Raw genomic sequence first — 19,383 nt, forward strand, 5'->3', positions numbered from 1 at the left:
AAGGCTGAGAAGGGATGTCCCTTCTCTAAGATTTACCCCTCTACAGAAATAAAATGCCTCTGTTTTGTATATATGATTATTTTCAATTAAGAAATGAGATTTTGAACATTTATATTTGTGTACATGCATATCCTCTAGCATTCACATGGGGGCGCTGCAGCACCATCCATACGCTTTTACCCATTGTCTTGACAAATTGGTTACAGGGAAATCAGCATAAACACACTAGCAAACACTCACATCCTTATTTAAATAGACGTTATGTAGCGCAAGTAATGTAAGTTTCATGTAATCTTGGTCATTTTGAATCTCATGGTAATGTGTCTGAATGTCTTGTGTGTCACAAACATCTTGAAGGTAATTTGTAGAACAATGTTGATTTACCTCCACAGATTAAAAGCAGAATCATTCCAGAGTTTAAGGTCTAAACCCCAGTCAGGGTTATCTAAGCATATATATAAACAACAGCCTAGCAGAGGAATTTTGCCAGGTTACCATGATTATAGTATATAGACATTTACCAGTAGGCTACATGAAGTTGAAGAAGTAAAAAACTCTTACGTTTACAGGGACCGTCGTCAGTGAAATTAGATCGTCCCGACTCCAGCGTGTAGCCAGGGTGACAGGTGCAGTAGAAGCTGCCCACGGTGTTATGACAGGCAGCGTGTTCCCCACATGTCTCCTGAGACTCACATTCATCTATATCTATTAGCACAGAGGGGAGTGTAAACTCATCATGAATACATTTAGCCAATATTTTTAAATTAATTAATTAATTAAGGTGATTTTTACTTGGTGATTTTATTATTGTTCATTGCAGAGGCACAATAATCATGCTTGGGTCAGTGAAGACAATTTCAGTAATGTAACAATACCAGTTCACCATATTGTTCAATGCACTTCAATGCACAAGTTGTTATACTGCTTGTGTTTGCATGAAGCTACTTCACATCTTACCCTTGGGCACACATTGGGTTGCATGCAATGTGAAACCAGGATTACACATGCAGTTATAGTAACCAGGGGAATTAATGCAACTGGAATTGGGTCCACAGATTTCTTTGTCCTCACGACACTCATCGATGTCTGTTAACAGAACAAGATGAGAGATCAGAGATTCGTCTGTCTGCATCTGTACAGGGTTACGGTGCTATAGAACCACTGACCTCGGCATCTGCCTCTGGTATCTGTTAATGTGAAATTAACTGTCCGTAAAGGCATCTGGTACCCAGGTTCACACTGACAGTAGTAGCTACCGTATGTGTTGTAACAAACTGCATACTCTCCACATATTGGGTTATCATACTGACACTCGTCGTCATCTGTTTCAAAACAAAAAACTTTGCATGAAAATTGAGCCTAGTGATGAATCACAAAAATGTCTTCAGTTAAAGAACATTCATAAACCTGCAGTATTCAATAACACTGGAGTACACTGTTTTACTGTGGTAAAATAATAGTATAATAACCATTATAAGATTAAATTTAAGAACTATGAGCCTTGTCTGCTTAATATCCACTTGTGCAGTTTTTATTCAGTCTGACATTGTCACGGTGAGGGGGCCGGGTCGCCACCAGAGGGCGCGCAACCCGGCCAGCAGCCGATCCCAGCACACACCCTCGCGCACGCAGCCACTCCCACAGTCGCAATCACCATCATACTGAGCACCTGTATCTTGTTTACTTTGCACTTCTTAAGCCCGCAGGTCGTCTGGTCCAGTGCTGCACATTGCCGCTACACGAGCGTCTCTGGTTGATAGCACGTCCCTACCATGTGTGTACGCTACGAGCTTCACCTTGCATCCACAGTATATGCGCTACGAGCTTTACCTTGCATCTACAGTGTATGCGCTACGAGCTTTACCTTGCATCTACAGTGTGTGCGCTACGAGCTTTACCGTGCATTACTTGCTGTGTATGCGCTACGAGTGTTACTGGTTGCCATGGATAATAAACCACCTTCTGTCCAACCCACATCTTCGGCTGCCTCTGTCCCGACGCCCCCGGCGTCACAGAATGTGCAGCCTACCGCAGCCGGAGGCGAGGGCGCCTCTGCTATAGAGGTGTTGGCCCATCAAGGCATCATCCTGGGCAGACAACAGCAGGAGCTCCAGGAGCTCCGCTCAGTGGTAACTACCCTGACGACCTGCATCCAGGCTCTGACGGTACAGGCATCTGCGCGCCCTCCTACTCCGAGAACGCCGATTCCTCCACCCGAGCCCTACAACGGGGATCCGGAGCGCTGCGAGGGCTTCCTGGTCCAGTGCCAGCTCTATTTTACCAGCATGCCCCACCTGGAGGAGAAGGAGAAAGTCGGCTTCATAGTGAACAGGTTTCAGGGCAAGGCACTGGACTGGGGAGCAGCCCAGATCAGCGCGGGGAAGCCCTGTACCCGCAGCTACGACCAGTTCGTTCGCGAGCTGCGGGGGGTCTTCAACCACCCCAGCCGCGGGAGGGTCTGCGGCCAGAGCCTGTTACAGCTACGGCAGGGAAGCCGAAGCGCCGCAGACTACGCTCTGGAGTTCCGGACCCTGGCCGCCAGGACTGGTTGGGGAGAAGCGGCTCAAACAGACGTCTTCCTGGCGGGGTTGAAGCCCTGGCGGGGTTGGAGCGAGGCAAAGGAGCGGCGCTTTCTCCTACCCCGCAGGCTCCCGTGCACACACCGCCCCGTGAGACCACACCCGCCGAGCCCATGGAGATGGGTGCTGCCGCCCCCCCCTCACTCGTACCGCTGGTCCGAGGAGGGGGCGGGCTAGGGTGAGTATTGCTCTGATGGGTAATCTCTTAACGTGGGAGGCGTCAGTGTCTTACGGGGCGATGTCCTTATCTGTGTTTGCATTAGTGGATACGGGAGCCTCGGGGAACCTGATGCGGAGGAGCGTGGCTGAGCAGCTGAGGGTGCCCCTGATCCAACTCGAGGAGCCGAGACGCGTGCACGCACTGGACGGGCGACCTGTGGGCGGGGGTTTTATTTCTCACCGCACTGCACCAGTCACCCTACACGTTCAGGGCCGAAGGGAACAGATCAGTTTTTTTGTACTCCCTTCCACACGCTATTCCATCACATTAGGTCTCCCATGGTTTAAACTCCACAACCCCGTCATCGACTGGTCCACGGGTAAGCTGCTGAAGTGGGTAGCGCCCCTACAGGGCACCCGGTCTCCCTCCCGTGTGTTCGCGCAATCCACCAGCGTTGAGAGCCCTAACATCAGCTCCGCCCCAGTCATTCCCGCTCAGTACCGTGATCTAGCGGAGGTGTTCAGCGCTGCCAAGGCAACCCAGTTACCACCTCACCGACCCTGGGACTGTCACATCACCCTCAAGGCGGGTACTACGCCACCGCGCGGCCGAGTCTATCCACTTTCTCAGGAAGAGGAGCGGGTCATGGCTCAGTATGTTAAGGAGGCTCTCGCTCAGGGCTATATTACTCCCTCCACCTCTCCCGCCTCAGCCAGCGTCTTCTTCGTAAAGAAGAAAGACAGTGGGCTGAGGCCATGCGTAGATTACCGAGGGCCCTCTTAGTGAACTTTGCCTACCCGCTGCCTCTAGTGCCGTCGGCGCTGGAGCAGTTAAGGAAGGCTAAAGTCTTCACTAAACTGGATCTGCGCAGCGCCTACAACCTTATTCGCGTACGCGAGGGTGATGAATGGAAGACGGCGTTTAGTACCTCTACGGGGCACTACGAGTATCGCGTCTTGCCTTATGGCTTGGCCTCTGCTCCGTCGTTCTTCCAGGCGTTCATTAATGAGGTCTTAAGGGAGTATTTGAATAGATGCGTTGTCGCTTACATCGATGACATTCTGATCTATTCTCCCTCCCACGACCAACATGTGCGTGATGTACGGGCAGTTCTGGGCACGCTCTTGCGCAATCGGTTGTATTGCAAGCTCGAGAAGTGCGAGTTCCATCTCAGCGAGATGAACTTCCTAGGCTACACCATTAGGCCAGGCTCCGTGCACATGCAGCACAGGAAGGTGGAGGCGGTTGTAAAATGGACGCAGCCTCACACACGGCGCGAGCTGCAGAGATTTCTGGGCTTCGCGAATTTCTACAGGCGGTTCATTCGCGCATATAGTCAGATCGCAGAGCCCCTTACTGACATGCTGAGAGGGGGAGGAGTTAAGCTTCGCTGGACAGAGAGATCTACGGGAGCGTTCAACCAGCTGAAGCAAGCTTTTGTCGACGCGCCGGTTCTGCACCAACCGGATCCTAACCGTCCCTTTATAGTGGAGGTAGACGCGTCGAACGTGGGAGTAGGCGCGGTGTTATCACAACGGCCGAAAAAGCATAGCTCCCTTCGTCCCATAGTCTTCTACTCTAAGAAGCTCACCGCCGCCGAGCGCAACTACGGGGTGGGAGACCGTGAGTTGTTGGCTATGCGGAAGGCGTTCGGTGAGTGGAGACACTGGCTGGAGGGAGCTAAGCATCCATTCACCGTGCTTACTGACCACAAAAACCTGGAATATATCAGGACCACGAAACGGATGAACGCCCGTCAAGCCAGGTGGTCTCTGTATTTCTCTCGTTTCAAGTTCCAGGTGACGTACCGGCCAGGGGAGAAGAACCAGCGTGCGGATGCGCTATCTAGGTCCTTTCCTGGCAGTACGGAGTCGACGAGCGAGGAGCCGGTGCTTACGCCTGAGTGCGTCGTGGGAGCTTTGGAGTGGCAGATCGATCGGGAGATCGAGGCAGCGAACCCGCATCCAGGTTGCCCGCCGCACCGTACGTACGTTCCCCCCGCGCACCGTAGTGCCCTCATCAGCTGGGCTCATACGTCAGTGGGGACGGGGCACCCAGGGGTGTCTAAAACGGCTCAGTTGTTGGGGGCTCGCTACTGGTGGCCGGGGCTGCACCGTGACGTACTGCAGCAGGTGGCGTCCTGCGCGGTGTGTGCGCGGTGCAAGGTGCCACACACTCCTCCTGCGGGTAAGCTCCTCCCTCTCCCTGCACCCAAGCAACCATGGACGCACATCGCTCTGGACTTCGTCACGGACCTCCCCTCGTCCGAGGAGAACACGGTCATCATGGTGGTGATAGACCGGTTCTCAAAGATGGTTCGCTTCCTTCCCCTGCGGGGCCTGCCCACCGCTTGGGAGACTGCGGATCTCTTGTTTCGGCACATATTCCGGCAGTTCGGTCTGCCTGAGGATATCGTGTGGGACGGGACCGCAGTTCACCTCGCGTGTGTGGCGGGAGTTCCTATCCAAGCTCAACATCACGGTTAGCCTAACCTCTGGTTACCATCCGCAGGCTAACGGACAGGTGGAGCGAGCGAACCAGGAGGTGGGAAAGTTCCTGCGCGCGTACTGCAGCGAGCACGCGGACACATGGTGCGCCCTTCTGCCCTGGGCCGAGTACGCACAGAACTCCCTCACACATTCCAGCACGGGGATGACACCGTTCGAGTGCGTGCTCGGTCGCCAGCCGCCGCTCTATCCTTGGAACGCCGCGTCCTCAGACCAGCCCATCGTCGAAGAGTGGTGCAAGAGGAGCGAGCGGGTGTGGGAGGACACCCATCAGCGGCTGAGAGAGGCGGTCCGGCGATTCAAGCGGAAAGCCGACCGTCGGAGGGGAGAGACCCCATCTTATCAGGTAGGGGATAAGGTGTGGGTCTCCACCGAAGATGGACGCCTGGGTAGGAGAGGTAAACTGGGGGAGAAATATGCCGGCCCATACGTCATCTTGAGGCGGCTTAACCCAGTTACTTATCGCATCAGTCTGCCCGAAGACAGACGTGTGTCGCGTGCATTTCATGTGTCCGCTCTCAAGCCATACAGAGCAGGTGCATTGGAGGAGGCCTCGACGTCACGGCCGCCCTCGCCGCTGCAGTTGTCGGACGGACCCGCGTACCTCGTGGAGAGGTTACTGGACTCGAGGCGCAGGAAAGGTGGCTTACAGTACCTGGTGGACTGGGTCGGATACGGACCGGAGGAGCGCTCCTGGATACCGGCCTCTCAAGTGGTAGGCCCCTCCCTTATCGCCGAATTCCACAGGGAACATCCAGACCGGCCAGCTCCGCGGCGACGGGGAAGACCGCGTGGGAGTCGACGGGAGGGGTCCTTGGGGGAGGGCTCTGTCACGGTGAGGGGGCCGGGTCGCCACCAGAGGGCGCGCAACCCGGCCAGCAGCCGATCCCAGCACACACCCCCGTGCACGCAGCCACTCCCACAGTCGCAATCACCATCATACTGAGCACCTGTTTCTTGTTTACTTTGCACTTCTTAAGCCCGCAGGTCGTCTGGTCCAGTGCTGCACATTGCCGCTACACGAGCGTCTCTGGTTGATAGCACGTCCCTACCGTGTGTGTACGCTACGAGCTTCACCTTGCATCTACAGTGTATGCGCTACGAGCTTTACCTTGCATCTACAGTGTGTGCGCTACGAGCTTTACCGTGCATTACTTGCTGTGTATGCGCTACGAGTGTTACTGGTTGCCATGGATAATAAACCACCTTCTGTCCAACCCACGTCTCCGGCTGCCTCTGTCCCGATGCCCCCGGCGTCAGACATTCACCAGTTTTATTTGGGATAAGCTAAGATCAGAATCTACGCTCACTTGAGCATATTTACACATGTGAGCACTGATCGGTTAATTCATTCATCAGACACAATGCACAACAAGTACATTTACCTAGAGAACAGGAGGGATCATTGTGTCAGGTTATAGCAATAAGCTCATTTCCACCTGTAGTCCCTGGACAGGTTGATGTTTAACCAGAATAACAGATTTTGTACAATGGATGGTAGAAACCGTTAAACACAAATACGGGCATACAACATATCAAATTCATCTCTCAATTACACCATTCATAAAACTTACAAAATTCCTCCAGTTATCACAAAACACTAATTTGTTCACTTACACACATCTGTTGCAAAATGATTATTGTGTTTTCTTCAGTTGTACAGTATTATAGTATTTAACGTACAACAGCATTTATAATACTTTGTATAATTTTCAATACGAGAGCTTTTTTTTAAAGGAATGTTTTATAATGTAATGTTATTTTATAATGCTTACATAGATTTGTGTGTGGGCCAACAGCCCACAGTAACGTATGATGATTATAAACCATTCACATGTGATTAATATTTACCACAACAATAATATTCATCATTGTATAAACAATGATGTGACAAATTCTGTAGTTTAAAAACATTTGATGAATCTGGCATAGAGCTTTTTAAATTAAAAAAGAAACTTAATGAATGAGGTTCAATGACAATGTTTATGTATTTTTTATGTATCTATAGGTGACAGGACTCATCCATACCCACACAGAGATGACCATCTATGTCCAATCCTTTACCACAATCTGCCTCTGTGCCCTCTACAGTCAGTGAGGCTATTAGGCCTGTGGGGGACATACAGCACATTCAGTTAGTTTTAACAGACCTGTGGGGGACATTTATACAGTACATACAGTTTGTTTTAACAGACGTGGGGGACATATACTGTACATACATTTAGTTTTAACAGACCTGTGGGGGACATTTATACAGCACAAACATTGTGCTGACATTGTGCTGACATTTTATACAGTACACATTGAGGCAGTCTGGTGGTTAGGGAACTGGTCTTGTGTCCAGAGTGTTGTGGGTTTGATCCCTGGGTGCTGGGCGAGGGCTGCCCACTGTTTTGGGCACGTGCGCACCACAGCCCCCTAGTGATCACTAGTGTGTGTTTGTGTGTGTGTGTGTGTGTGTCCACAGTCCCCTAGTGATCACTAGTGTGTGTGTGTGTGCACCACAGCCCCCTAGTGATCACTGTGTGTGTGCACTGCATTGCTTTCATTACAAATGTGCCACAGAAACAGAATAACAGACAGATTAACAGCTGTGTGTGTTGTGATGTCGATGGAGAAACACATATGTAATAGAACTGGAGTGTTACCCAGAGGACCTCTGCTGTTCAGAATACTGAGCCATTTTCTTCTGCCCTTTCTGATATAGCAGTGTGGAGTATATGTTTAGCAGTGTTGAGTATAGTTTTATAGCAGTGTTGAGTATAGTTTTATAGTGGTATTGGGTATAGTTTTATAGCAGTGTTGAGTATAGTTTTTCTCAGTTCTTCTACAGTAATATTATTATCACTAAGAAGAGAAACAGCAGTATTGTGTTCACTGACTGTCGGTCTTATTATAATATGGCTGCTGTCTCTCCAGCCAGACCCATATGTGTCTTAATGCACTCAGTATGAGGTGGTGTTGCTTTTGTCCTCCAGTGTAGCTGTCCATCCTGAGTGATGTCACAGCTCCACCCGCCTACACATTATGGAGAGTGTTTTGATTTCCTGTGACCTAAACTACACCCACACTTATCCCAGTCTGCAGTACTCTCTTTTTTTTTTTTTATTCTTTATTTTGTGACAAACATATGTTATCTTAGTATACATCATCAAAGTCAATGTTGTCACTTAGAACATTTTGTGCATTTATAAGATTATGGAAAACAAAAAAAAATAAAAATAAACACACCCAAAATATATATATATATGCATACATATACATTCACATACATACATATACACATGCATACATACATACAAACAAATAATCAGTCACATGTCTGGCAGGTGATAATTTTACCTTAATACTCAAGCATGGGAAAACACTTCTAATTACATAATTAATATGAACAAACACTGATGTCTACTCACTAGTTATTTCAACAAAATGTGGTCGTAAGGGCTTTACATAAGTTACCCATTTTAGCCATAACTTGCAGAATCTTTTCATTTGTAAACGGAGTGAAGAGGTAATTTTTTCTAAGATATAAATTTCGTTCACTAGATCAATCCAGTTATCTATTAAGGGGGGATCAGGTGTATACCAAGACCTTGTTATATTTTTTTTACAAGCAGAGATCAGAACCCCAAACAAATGGTTTTTCAGGCATTTCCCACATCCAATTTCCCAGGTATAGAATCTCAAATTGAAATGGTATTTCCATATTAAATATTTCCATCAGTGCTTTATGAACAGCTAGCCAATAGTCCTGTATCACGGTACATTCCCAGAATATATGCCAATGATTAGCCATCCGATTCCCACATTGTCTCCAGCATGTTGCATTCCCAGTAAAATGTGCCTTTTGTTGTGGAGTAGTAAAGAAACGTACTAGACATTTCCATCCAAATTCACGCCATATATATGAGTTGGTATGTTTCCATTGAGATTCACAAACTTTGTGCCATTCTTCTTCTGAAATAACAAAGTTGCCTTCTTTCTCCCATTTATTTTTAATACATTGTGTAGAATGAGATTTTACCATTGTAAAGCCCTTGTGCAATCTAGAAATTATGCCTTTACACAGTCTAGATGAATATGCATCAACCATTATTTGTATCATAGGTTCGTTCATGTCTGGAGTTTTCAGTTTTATTTTATGATCAAAATAATGGCGTATCTGGAGATATCTGAAAAAATCTTGTTTTTCTAATCCGTATTTTTCTGTCAATGTCTGGAAATCGTGCAACTGGCCCTTTTCTGTTAATGAATAGTATGTCGTTATCCCTTTAGTTAACCAATATTTAAATCTATTATCCATTTTATTAGGCTTAAAATCCTTATCATAGGCACAACATCTAAATATTCTAAGTTTTTCACATAATTTGTATTCCTCTTTAACTGTACTCCAAATTTTTAATTCAGATTTCATCCAGGGATTTTGGATTTTATCCTCATATATTTTCCAATCATTTTCTGCTAATATTGCTTGCATTGGTGGATCTTTGATTATTGACAATTCAATATCTTTCCATCTAGCTTGATAATCTGGGTTACATAAGCAGATCAAGTATTTGATTTGGGCTGTGTAGAAATAATCTGTAAGATTTGGGAGAGCCATTCCACCTTTCTCCTTCAAAAGTTGTAATGTTTTGAACCTAATCCTGGGTCTCTTCCCCTGCCATATGAATCTAGATATCATTTTATTCCATTCTGAAAAATTGTTTTGGGATTATTTCTAATGGAAGAGCCTGGAATAAGAAGAGAAATCTTGGGAGGATATTCATTTTTACTGTGTCTATTCTGTGACTAAGATTTAGGAAGGATATGGAGTTCCATCTCTGTATGTCAGCTTTAATTTTTGTTAAAAGGGGGTCATAATTTGTCTCTGTTAAGGTAAAAATGTCCTTTGGTATATTTATGCCGAGATATTTTATTGTGTTCTGGTTCCATTTGAGGCTAAACTTGTCCAAGATCTTCTTGGAGGGCGTATAGTTAAAAACCAATATTTGAGTCTTCTGTACATTTAGTTTGTATCCAGCATATTTCCCAAAACGTTCCAGTAGGTCCATCAATTCAAGAAACGAGTTTGATGGTTCCTCCATGTACATCAAAACATCATCTGCATAAAGTGCAATCTTGTGTTGCTCCCCATGTATAGACACACCTTTAATTTTTTCTGTTTGACGTATCCATTGAGCGAGTGGTTCTATGTATAGGGCAAAGAGTAGAGGCGAGATTGGGCATCCCTGTCTTGTTCCCCGTTGTAATGTAATAGTGTCAGAGAGATATCCGTTTATTTTAATTTGTGCTTTTGGTTTATCATATAAAGTCTGAATTCCCTTAATAAATTGGTCATGAAATCCAAATCTTTTGAGAATGCTATATAAAAAGGACCAATTTACAGAGTCAAAAGCCTTTTCAGCATCCAGACTCACTAGACAGGCTTTTATTTTACGTTGCTGAATATGGTTCACTATGTGCAATGTACGTCTAATGTTATCATGGGTTTGTCTTTGTGGGACAAACCCTGTTTGATCATTGTGTATGAGTTTGGGCAGGATCTTTTCTACTCTTCTGGCCAGGATTGCTGTATATAGCTTATAGTACACGTTGAGAACCGAAATAGGTCTCAACGTGTACTATAGGTTTTATCCTTTCCTTCCTTGGGAATGACTGAAATGATAGCCTCCCTCCATGAAGGTGGTATTCTACCTTCCAACAGTGCTGTATTACAAGTTTGAAGGAGATTCGGTATTAATTCAGATCTAAAAATCCTATACCATTCGGATGGAAAACCGTCCGGGTCCGGAGACTTATTGGCCTTCAACCTTGAAATGGCCTTCTGCAGTTCATCTTCCGTTATCTCTGCTGTCAATTCCAATTTTTCTTCTTCCGACAGGATAGGTAAATGGAGGGATCCCAGGAAACTATCTATTTGCGGGTCATTCTCTGTGTGTGGTTGAGAATACAGTTCTCCATAGTAATTTTTAAAGGCTTTTTGTATCCCATCCCTGTCATATATTAATATTTTAGAATCTGCTTCTCTAATTTTATAGATCATATTTTCTGATTCCTGTTTTTGTAGTCTTCTTGCTAATAATTTGGTAGCCTTTGACCCTGACTCATAATATTTTTGTTTTGTAAATAACATCTTTTTTTCTATTTCTTGCGTATATATTGCGTTTAATTTATTCCTAATCATCTTTATTTTTGAAATTAGATTCGGGTTTTGTTTTGCTTTGTTTTTCATTTCCAGCTCTTTTAATTCTTTATTTAAGTCCAACAGTCTGGATTGTCTTATTTTCTTTTGATAAGCACAGTGGGCTATTATTTTGCCTCTCATGACTGCCTTTAAAGTGTCCCACACTATCTCTGAACCCACTTCCCCATCGTCATTCTGTTGAAAAAACATTTTTATTTCTTCAGCCATTTGTGTTTTGAAATGCTGATTATTTAAAATGCTCGAGTTAAGCATTCCACAGTGTATTTCCCATAGTTCTATTAATTTGGATACTCAATGAAATTGGTGCGTGATCTGACAAATCAATTAAACCTATATCATTATGACGTATTCTGTGTCGGTCTCTTTTAAATAAAAAGAAGTAATCAATCCTTGAGTAAACATTGTGGGGGGCGGGGAGTAATATGTGTAGTCACGTCCTGTTGGGTTCAGGTCCCTCCAGATATCTATTATACCCAATTCTGTCATAAGTATAGACATTTTTTAATGTAATGCATTCCTTGAGTTATCTTTTGTCGAGTCCAATCTTGGATTCAAACGTATATTCCAATCTCCCCCACAAATTACAATACCTTCTGCTTTTGCCATAAGGTCAAACATTTTCCTATAAAATGTAAAATCACTACCAGGTGGTGCATAAACGTTCAATATAGTTATTAGAATGCCCTCTACTTTTCCTGAAACCATGACATACCTTCCCTCTTTATCTTTTATTTCAGATATTTGTTCAAATGGTATTTTATTAGAAAATAAAATTGCAACCCCTCTCCTATGGCCTGATTTATAAGATGAATAATAAATTTTTGAGAAACCTATCCTTTTAAGTTTTTCATGTTCACTAGAATCCAGGTGTGTTTCCTGCAGAAGGACAATATGTGCTTTTTCCTTTTTCATTTTTGTTAAAATCTTACTTCTCTTCACTGGGTTTAGCAGCCCGTTTACATTAAAAGAAATTACTTTAAGATTTTGGTTGTTCATAGTTTATGAAGCATATCCAGTTCTTTCTCATAATTTCCCCACCTCTCTGAGCTGAATTTAAAATAGGCAGATGCTATTTGCACCCGGGTATATGCAGCAGTATGTGTTATTTGCACCCGAGTATATGCAGCAGTGTGTGCTATTTGCACCCGGGTGTACATAGCAGTGTGTGCTATTTGCACCCGGGTATATGCAGCAGTGTGTGCTATTTGCACCCGGGTGTACATAGCAGTGTGTGCTATTTGCACCCGGGTGTACATAGCAGTGTGTGCTATTTGCACCCGGGTATATGCAGCAGTGTGTGCTATTTGCACCCGGCTATACGTAGCAGTGTGTACTATTTGCACCCAACATTTTGATTTATCAAAGATTAGTACTATTTTTTTGTGTTCCATTTTACTTACAAATTATTTTACAAGTGAAGATACTTTTATTTGGGGTTATGGGGTAGACCTGTTTGAATTTTGTTTTTCACTTGTGAGTCTTTTTCTTTACCATGCTTAGAATTTAAATAGCAATTTAATTATCCTAAGTCGCTTACCGCTAATGGCAGTAATCACATGGTAAATACTACATGTAATATACACTGCCAGTGATAAATAATGTTAAAACAAAATGTAACAAGTTAATATCTGTCTGTAGCACCCTGATATGTACACCACATTGTATGTGTCACGTTACGGTCCCTGACCCCTCCCTTTGGGCGTGTTTACGTCGTCTGCGTCAGTGGATCTCCGTGGGTGCGGTTGCGTCCTGTGATGATTCGTCTGACCTGTGGCTCGTCTCGTCATCACGTGGGGTTTATGTAGTTTGTCTATTTAATGTGCGTTCGCGCAGTGTCTTGTGCTCGTCGTTGTTTGAGTCTACGTGTCTCTATATGAGTGTTAAACGTGCACTGTCTGCGCTATATGTGTAAAGACAAATAAAGTAACGTCTGTAGCGAACAGGATTCTGTGTCTCGTCCTTCACCCAGTCGCCAGCGTTACAGTATGATGTATACAAATATTCTTCCTGCCAGTACATTATCAGCCTCTTTCATTTTATTTAATTTCACAGAATGCAGAAGACAGATTTGACTTTTTAATTAATTTTTTCTGGATGGTTTGTACATTTTTTAAAGAAATAAATTGGGGTTTTTATTATTTACATCATGTTTAAATAAATTTTAATTTTGTGCATTGGATGGTAGCCCTCTTCATAATCTCAGTGCTCTCTGGAATTCCTCACAACTGTCGAAGGAGTATCCTTCACAAATGTTCTTTAGCTTTTCTTCCTTCTTGGGAGAAAACACAAATATTAGCTTATATAAAATAGTCATTACATTATAAGTCTGGCATATTGACTCTGTCATGCAAAAACCTTAATTCAAAAGGACTGTACATCTTTTGTTATACACATTCATGTCCTTTGTGTGTACTGAAACAACACAAAAATAGAGAACAAAAAGACAAAATTATATAATTTTACACAAAACTCAAAAAATAGACTGGACAAAATTGTTTTTGTAAGATAGCAATGCGACTGTCACGTAGGGCTACGCCCCCCTCTCTGTCACTTCGGGTTCCTGTCCTGTGTCTGTGTTGTTCCCTGCGTGTCTGTCTCCATGGTTTCCACTCGTCTGACACGCCCGTGTCGTCAGTGTCTTCACCTGTGTGTCTAGTTTAGTTCTGTGTGTGTCTAGTTTAGTTCTGTGTATTTATAGTCCCAGTGTTTCACTTTTCGGTTATTGGTTGTTTTGTTCTATTTGGTTAGTTTGTGCTCTTGTTATTCATGCTCTTTGGTCGTGTTATGCTCTTGTTATTCATGCTCTTTGGTCGTGTTGTGCTCTTGTTATTCATGCTCTTTGGTCGTGTTGTGCTCTTGTTATTCATGCTCTTTGTTCAGTGTTCTACGCTTCCTGGTCTGTGAGTTCTACTCATTTCGTTGCTCAGTCGTCTGTGTTTTCTGTAGCCTGATTTTCTAGTTTGTATGCGTTTACCCCGTGTTTGGTTTAAAGTGTTCGTTCGGTGTCTTAGTTTAATTCTTAGTATCGTCATGCCTGTTTATTTCTCAAACCTGGATGGCTCGCCCGTTATGACCCCTGCCTGTTTGAACGACTTTGATCATGATCATTCCTCTTAATAAATCTCGCTCTCCTCAGTGTTTGTGTCCGCCTCCAAGCTCTGTAGCGCCAGTTATATGTGTTGCCACCTGTCCCGGTTTTCACGTCGCTGTCCCGGTTTGTCCCGGTTTTCCTTCTTTTTAATATTTTTTTTAATATTCGGTCCCGGCAAAAAATAAAAATCATTTAATGTCCCGGTTTTCACTAGGTTAGTTCAAACGACCATTTAGACTGTTTGTGCACACTTGAAATCTGTCTTTTTTTTCTCGCTGTGTCCATTTTACACCCCCCACCCGGTAACACTTTACGTTCGCCACTATTATGCTCCTATTAGCTCAAAAATATATCAGTGTTCGTTGGATAATAATTCTCACACTATTTCTTAAATATATATCTTAAAATGTAAAGTTAAATTGAGTGATGGACCTTTATACATAACTATTAACCAAATTCTGCTTACCGTTTCCTACTGTCTCCGTTTCGGTTCCTTTGAATTTGCGCCTTTTCGCTCCCGCGCGTTCATTGGTAGACATGCGCAGATGGGTTCGCTTTCTTTTTTTTTAATTAAGGGGTGAAAATAGCCTCGCTGTGTGGCAAATGCTACTTGTACCCGGGTGCAAATAGACACTCCGTTACCCGTTCCGCCATGTTTGAAAACGCTGGGAGGCTGGTGGGGTGGGCGTGGCTTGGTCCCAGAGGCGGTCTCAGAGCTCTGTGTCTGTCCGGAATCAGTGACCAATGGAGATTGCAGAGGAACGCCTTCATCTAAGACCCTCCCACACGTGAAATGTGTTCCAAAAGTCAGAAGCAAAAAACGAACCAGAAGCAAAGAGAGATTCCAGAAGCAAAAGACCTTACTGGGAAAATCCAAAAAAACAAAAACAATGGAACCAAAAACTTGTCAAAATGCAAACGAAAATAAGTTTCAAATAACCAATTATATAAAAAAATATACTTTTGATATATTTTTTTCTGTTTTGCATTCATAACATATACTTTCTGCTCTTGGATTTACTTTTGCTTTTGTGGAACTATTGAAACAAAAATCACACCATAAAATAGACACTCCGTTTAAAATATTATGTTTCTCCCTGCCTGCCATAAACATCATGTGACACGTAAACTTCAAAAATCCACACAAAAACAGTGTAATAAAAGTAACTATGGTACATTCAAACAGAACAGCAGATTCCAATGCTGGGGCTCGTTTCAGAAGAGCCCTTTGGGTGCTTAGGTAGTCAATACACCCATAAGGGAATATCCCACTCTTTAGGCAGAGTAGGGCCCTTAAAAGAACGTCCGTGGTAGCGTTCGTTATTTCTTTTCCTTTTTAGATCCTGACTTGTTAACTTAATTCAGAAACTTTAATTTCAGATGGCGTAGGAATAATACCTCGTGTGAAATAAATAGTCATGTATGACCGATGTTAATTAAACCGATTAACTGAGAATGTATGGATAACTTATCTACTCCTGTAGTGTAGTTCAGAACGTCTGATCATAGTTCAGTCCTCCACAGTAGGTTTCCGCCTGAACTCCCGCAACTTTTCCCTATAACGTGGTACCGAATTCGTTTTCCCTGGCTGTGTAGATCCTGTAGTCGGAGCCTGAGCCCGGTGATGTGGGCGACGAGTAACCACCTGCCATTCCGATAAAAGCTGCATCTCTTCGAGGGCCGAATCGGTCTGTGGTTCGAGCACTTGCACCGGTATTCCCCGCGAGGCCATGTCCTTCGTTGCGTCCGCCGCGTTCTGATACAGCCTGGTACCATCCTCGTAAAACACGCGGAGTCTCGCTGGGTAAGGTGTCTGGAATTTGATTTTCTGTTCTTTCAATACTTTCTTTGCTTCCTTATATTCACTGCGTTGTTTAAGGATAGCAGGAGGATAGTCGTGATCCACATAAACACGGGTATTATTATAGAGAACCTCTTTCTTCTGCCAAGCTTTACGAAGCACCACTTCTTTGATTCTATAGCTTGTGAATTTTGCCACTACTGACCGCGGTCTTCCCTGTGGGCCGGATGGTTTCGGGACCAATGCTCTATGCGCTCTCTCGATTCGTAGGTTTTCATCTTGAGGGAAGTCAAGCGCATTGGTAAGAAAATTCTCCAGAAAACTGATCATGTCCTTTCCCTCTGCATCTTCGGGGATGCCATAGATTCGGAGGTTGTCTCTGCGCGAGCGGCCTTCTTGGTCAATTAGCTTGGCCTCCATTTCAGTTTGGCGTCGGAGAAGATGCTGGATCAGCGATGTTGCCGTCTGCAGCCTCTCCTCCGTCTCGCCGATGCGTTCTTCCGCTTGCTCTAATCTGGCGTTCGTTTTATTCAATTCTTGCTTTATGTCTGCAAGCTGTTGCCGGTTGTCCCGTCTGAAATCTTTCAGCTCGTTTAGAATGCTAAGCAGGCTGACCTCTTGTTCTGGCCCGCCATGTTGTTCTTGCTCGGGAGAACCGCTTCGGCTTCGCTGTTCAGCAAAATTCTGGGTTGTGTCGGTCGTCAACATATTTGTCCTTCGCCTTGTTGCAACCCCTTTTTGCATTATCTTAGAAATTCACTTCGGTTTTTATATTCGTTGTGTTTTTGGGGTTGTTTTACTGGAATGTCAGGAGGAGAGCCAAATTACGCTGCCATGTCGTGCCGCGGCGGAACCGGAACCCCCTGCAGTACTCTCTTGACAACGTTTGATGTTCAGTGCTGCTGTTTTAATAAACCCCTAGCAGACATGTGCTGCTGTTTTAATAAACCCCTAGCAGACGTGCTGTGCATGTGTGAGAGGGACATATAGATGGACGGACTGACTGATGGAGAGATAGAGAGAGGGAGAAAGAAAAAGGGAAAGAGTAAACGCTATATAATAAAAGGAAATATGTTAAAGGCAACTGATTTATGGAAGTGAAGATTGAGAGGCGGAGCGAACGCTGTGTTCTCACCATGTCTAAAACTGCCTGCTCACTACAGTAACCTTTTACTGTAGGCAAACATCTAGCATCCTCATACAGTACAGATGCCACAGAAAGGTTAAATTTTCCTCTGTCATTTCCTGTACACACAGCTGTGAAGCAGCCTGAATGTTTGCAGGCGCTAAGAGGAACTTGGCAGTGCTCCATTATAGAGTGTTTTAGTTTCAAAATGACAGGACAGGGACACGATGACTGTTAGCTTTACACTTTTAAGCTTTTCCTGAACATCTTCACCTAACCAACAACTCCAGACTCTGTTGTGAATGTTAACTTGCTGCCCAGGAACAAGAACAGTTTTTCACATTAGCAATGAAATGTTGCACTGATCTTAGCAGGAGTTACACTACAGCTTGGTGTCATGCGCAATAACACAACTACATATACATACATACAACTACAACAGCTCCAATGTTCACTTGACTACAGCCTAGAAAATATGGAGGCAATATTGTAGTGTGACTCACCCAGACCCAGCAGAAACACGCGTCTCATGGTGAATCAGTCCTGAGAAAACGCAGTGTCCACAGCTTAATATTTGTTTAAAATTGCGCCCTGCTGAAACAGTCTTACTGTCTGTCTGCTTCTGCCTTGTCAAAGGTACGGAGACCTGGTTTTAGTGCAGTAAAGGAAAGTCTAATGGTCCCTCACATCAGGGTCCTTCAGACTCCAGCCCTGCACTTACTGGCCCACGGAGGTGAAACAGCAGAGTTTGACTGGGAGATCAGGGGAAGAGTGCATCAGAGCCACTCCCCTGCACTGGGGGAGCTCTGTGTCAGTGGCAGACAGGGGGAGGAGTGAATTTTGTAACACTCTCCACTGCTGAGAGATTAAGAGGACTAAAAATGGGGTGCGATGCACAAAAGTTCCATGACAGTCAGATATTCTCAACATGTTGAGTGCGTGTTAAGTGGAAAGAAACAAACAAGAGAGTGTAGCAGGTCTGAACACTTGATCCGTACAGTGGAGGTATGGGTGTCTCTGCAGTGTCAAGGGGACGTTTTGTCTGCATGACTTGGACCGACTTATCTTCTCCGAGGGGTGGGTCACTGCAGATCAATTCGATGTCATTCTGATCACCTTAATCCTAAGATGAACCACTTCTATCCTAATGTGAGAGGCCATTTCCTGACAAAAAAAATCTGCAGGAAATGTGACGTCACTCAAAGGTTAGAAGAGTACAAATATTACAACAATCACATGTTCATCTCACCATATTTCAAACTCTCTTGATCTTTCAGATCTTGTCTGATCTCAATCAAATGTGTTAATCTCTTCAAAAGTCCCTATACATGAACACAGAAGAGGAAGGGAAATAACTTTTGCGAGTCACACAGACTTGGAGACAGGATGTTCTTTCAGAAGGTGTTGCTGTTCACTTCAGACGCCGTGAACTGCCTACGGTTCTGATAGAGGACGTGGTGTAAATCACTTGCCATTGGAGAGCAGGGGCAGTTTACTGCTCTACTGTGTCATTGTCCTCAGGACCTTGATCAAAACAAAGAGTGTGCCTATGTATTTTATACTGGCCCCATTGAGAAGGGACCCAGGGGACTCATCTGATGACAGATTTAATACAGTGCTTCTTTGCAGTCACGTCATTCAGAAGTTAAATGTGTTTATTCAGTCATGAGGGGCTTTCAGCCGGACCCCTTTGGGGTTTGGTTAGCCAGAATACGCAAAACAGCAAGAATATGGAGCAGGACATGAGGACATGGTGTAGCAAGATATATTGCCATGGTGATTGGTAACTGGTTGTACTGACAACGTGTGATTAAAAAAAGTCATTTCTTTTGTGCTAAAACAATGGATTGACCCTTAAAAGACCTCCAATTGGTCAAGGTCATGTGACACATGGACATTACTGAGTTTAAA

The 19,383-nt window shown here is 44.5% G+C and overlaps 1 protein-coding gene across 3 annotated transcripts in view; it reads right to left on the reverse strand.

Moving 5' to 3' along the window:
* Nucleotides 1–18,262, reverse strand: part of adgre5a (adhesion G protein-coupled receptor E5a) — a 64,354-nt gene extending 46,092 nt beyond the window's left edge. For 2 of the 3 annotated variants that reach the window (XM_077010034.1, XM_077010032.1), the window contains exons 1-5: nucleotides 17,976–18,261; nucleotides 7,275–7,355; nucleotides 1,167–1,322; nucleotides 958–1,086; nucleotides 562–705 (exon numbers count right to left, since the gene is read on the reverse strand). In XM_077010034.1, the coding sequence (XP_076866149.1) occupies nucleotides 562–705; nucleotides 958–1,086; nucleotides 1,167–1,322; nucleotides 7,275–7,355; nucleotides 17,976–18,003 (538 nt within the window). In that variant the 5' untranslated portion in view covers nucleotides 18,004–18,261. Of the gene's footprint in view, nucleotides 1–561; nucleotides 706–957; nucleotides 1,087–1,166; nucleotides 1,323–7,274; nucleotides 7,356–17,975 lie in introns of all 3 variants that reach the window. The other variant, XM_077010033.1, reaches the window with a different exon arrangement.
* Nucleotides 18,263–19,383: the final 1,121 nt, after the last annotated feature.

The sequence above is a fragment of the Brachyhypopomus gauderio genome, chromosome 6, assembly GCF_052324685.1.
Source record: "Brachyhypopomus gauderio isolate BG-103 chromosome 6, BGAUD_0.2, whole genome shotgun sequence".
Classification (NCBI taxonomy): Eukaryota; Metazoa; Chordata; class Actinopteri; order Gymnotiformes; family Hypopomidae; genus Brachyhypopomus; species Brachyhypopomus gauderio.